We start from the raw sequence: 2,997 nt of genomic DNA, 5'->3' as shown, positions 1-2,997 counted from the left end.
ATTTACAAAAGCCACCCTGCAAGGATCAGAGAAGGTAAGAAACTGCTGGGCACAGAATGGAAACAGTTTGGGGAGTTCCTAATCTGTTTTCTTCATTGCTTTCGTCATTCCTACTCTTCAGCTCCTGGCAGGGAGAGTAGAAGGCTCAGAGTCTCTTGGGAGTATAAGGTCTCAGCAGTGGCCAGGGTGTGATAGCTGCCTTGGCATAATCAAGCAGGATAGAGCGAGGAGATACAGGATGGGCCCCTACTGCTGTCCTCACTCAGAGGCCTGGGGTACACAGACCCTTGGACTGCGGAGACACATGAATTCCTGGAATGGTGGACAGCTTGAGCACAAGGACAAGACCAGGTCTCTACCGCAGCTCAGGAATGAACTGGGACCAGTTGATGTTGTCAGGGTTCAGCGGGTCCTCCTCCAAGCCAGGGAAGCTGATGTCCAGCAGGATCTTGCTGAGGCTGTCATTCATCGTGTCCAGAACCAGGCCTTCTGTCAGAGAACGATTGGCTGAAAGGCTGGAAGCCTGTGGCTCTGGGGAGCCTGGCTTGGGGACCTCCATATTTGAGGGGGAAGAGTTGCCAAAGGGGTCAGTGGTAAGGTCAAAGGGTTCTGAATTGAGGAGCTCTCGGGGTGAGTCAAAGAGGGGAACACTTTTCAGTGGGGTGGTGCTGAGATCCATCAGCCCCAGGGAATCAGGCAGGTTGCCAAAGGTACCATGGGGGGTTCGCACTGGGCTGAAATCCAGCCCTCCTACTTTGGTTGGGGGTGTGAGCCTCCAGGATTCAGGGGTTCTGGGAAGAACAGATTTGCTGGGAGTGGAGGAGATGGGCAGTGTCTCCTTTATGGGTGTCTTAAAAGATCCTCCCTCCTCCTGAGAGTAGACAAGCTGGGGGACAGGCTCAGAGGAGTCTGGTAGGAAAGGGAGCTCTGTGGCACGTCGGGAAGTGCTGGGGCCCTCTGAGAAGAGCAGCTCAGGCTCATCAAGGCAGGGAGGCTGCAGATGCTGTTTCCTTCGAGACCGGCTCATTTCCCTCCTCTCCCTGCGTTTAATTACGAGCATTTCCGAGACACGCCGGGCTGGGGACTTGATGCCACTGTGGGACTTCTTGGACTTTGGGGTGGGAGAGTGGGATGAGTCTTCCCAGGAGTGAGATAATTCCTCTTTGAAAGATGGGTACGGGGAGGGCCACTCTTCCAAGGGCGGGCTCTCCACTTTGATGGGTCTTGCTAAGTGCAGTGTCTCCTCCCCAGGAGGGGTTTCTTCCTCTTTGATGGACTGAACTGGAAGAAAAGAAGACAGTCCTTCCCCCAGCAGGAGCTTCTCCTCCTTCACTGTCCCTGCAGCAGAGAGAGGGGCTACGCCCTCATCAGGCAGCAGTACCTGAAAGAGAAGCAGAGATAAGGTGAGACAGGGGCTCTTGAGGCCTTGTGAGTCAATCCACTGTCACTAGGTGAGACACAAAATCAGGATGACAATACTGACATACTGAAACTAATACTCTTTTTGTCTTTTTAAAGTCTTAAGGTCTTGTAAATATGATAACATGATGATGAAGGTGGTAGTTGAATTCTGGGGGTAAAGGATGAGAGTATATAATATGGTACTGGCACAATTAGTATCTTCCTGAGAGAAAACAAAATTGCATGCCTATTTTATGCTGTATTCAAAGACTTACACATAAAAACTAAAACCTTAAAATCATACAAAGCCTATAAGAGAATCTAGGAGACTACATGTACAATCTGAGAGGGGGGTAACCTTCTTAATCAAGACTGGAAACCCAGAAGCTGTAAAAGAGAAGAGGGACATATTTGACTGTACAAAAACTTAAAATTTTACTTTGGCAAGAGATATCATAAACTTTTTTTTTTTTTTTTGAGACAGAGCCTCAAGCTGTCCCCCTGGGTAGAGTGCTGTGGCATCACAGCTCACAGCAACCTCCAACTCCTGGGCTCAAGCGAGTCTCCTGCCTCCGCCTCCCAAGTAGCTGGGACTACAGGCGCCTGCCACAATGCCTGGCTATTTTTTGGTTGCACCCATCATTGTTGTTTGGCAGGTCCGGGCTGGATTCGAACCTGCCACCTTAGGTGTATGTGGCTGGCGCCTTAGCCACTTGAGCCACAGGCGCTGAGCCCATAAACATTTTTTTTTACTTTTGTTTTTGTTTTTGGCTGGGGCTGGGTTTGAACCCACCACCTCTGACATATGGGGCTGGCGCCCTACCCCTTTGAGCCATAGGAGCTCAAGATATCATAAACACAGGTAAGAAACAAAAATAGGGGTCAGGCACAGTGGCTCACACCTGTGATCCTAGGGAGGCAGAGGTGGGTGGATCGCCTGAGCTCAGGAGTTGGAGCCCAGCCCGAGGTAGGAGACCCCATCACTAAAAATAGCCGGGTGTTGTGATGAGTGCCCATAGACCCAGCTACTTGGGAGGCTGAGGCAAGAGGATTGCTTGAACCTAAGAGTTTGAGGTTGCAGTGAGCTATGATACCATGGCATTCTACCCAAGGTGACAAAGTAAGACTCTGTCTCAGGGCTGGGCGTGGTGGCTAAAACTCTGGGAGACTAAGGTGAGTGGATTGCCTGAGCTCACAGGTTCAAGACCAGCCTGAGCCAGAGTGAGACTTCATCTTTAAAAATAGCTGGGTGTTGTGGTGGGCACCTGTAGTCCCAGCTACTTGGGAGGCTGAGCCTAAGAGTTTGAGTTGCTATGAGCTATGACGCTATAGCACTCTATCGAAGGAAAAAAAAAATACTCTGTCTCAAAAGAAAAACCCCCAAACAAACAATAGAAGTAAAAAATATCGGCTTGACGCCTGTGGCTCAAGCAGCTAAGGCGCCAGCCACATACACCTAAAGTGGTGGGTTCAATTCCAGCCCGGGCCCGCCAAACAACAATAATGGCTACAACCAAAAAATAGCCGGGTGTTGTGGCGGGCGCCTGTAATCCCAGCTACTTGGGAGGCTGAGACAGGAGACTCGCGTGAGCCCAG

At 50.6% G+C, this 2,997-nt stretch overlaps 1 protein-coding gene across 1 annotated transcript in view; it reads right to left on the bottom strand.

Moving 5' to 3' along the window:
- Positions 1-355: 355 nt before the first annotated feature.
- Positions 356-2,997, bottom strand: part of FOXM1 (forkhead box M1) — a 12,976-nt gene continuing 10,334 nt past the window's right edge. The window contains exon 7 of the mRNA XM_012809309.1: positions 356-1,381. Coding sequence (XP_012664763.1) covers positions 356-1,381 — 1,026 coding nt within the window. The remainder of the gene's footprint in view (positions 1,382-2,997) is intronic.

The sequence above is a fragment of the Otolemur garnettii genome, unplaced genomic scaffold, assembly GCF_000181295.1.
Source record: "Otolemur garnettii isolate 467f Iridium unplaced genomic scaffold, OtoGar3 scaffold00104, whole genome shotgun sequence".
NCBI lineage: Eukaryota > Metazoa > Chordata > Mammalia > Primates > Galagidae > Otolemur > Otolemur garnettii.
The sequence above is the reverse complement of the archived record's forward strand: the minus strand, read 5'-3'. Positions and strand labels throughout refer to the sequence as shown.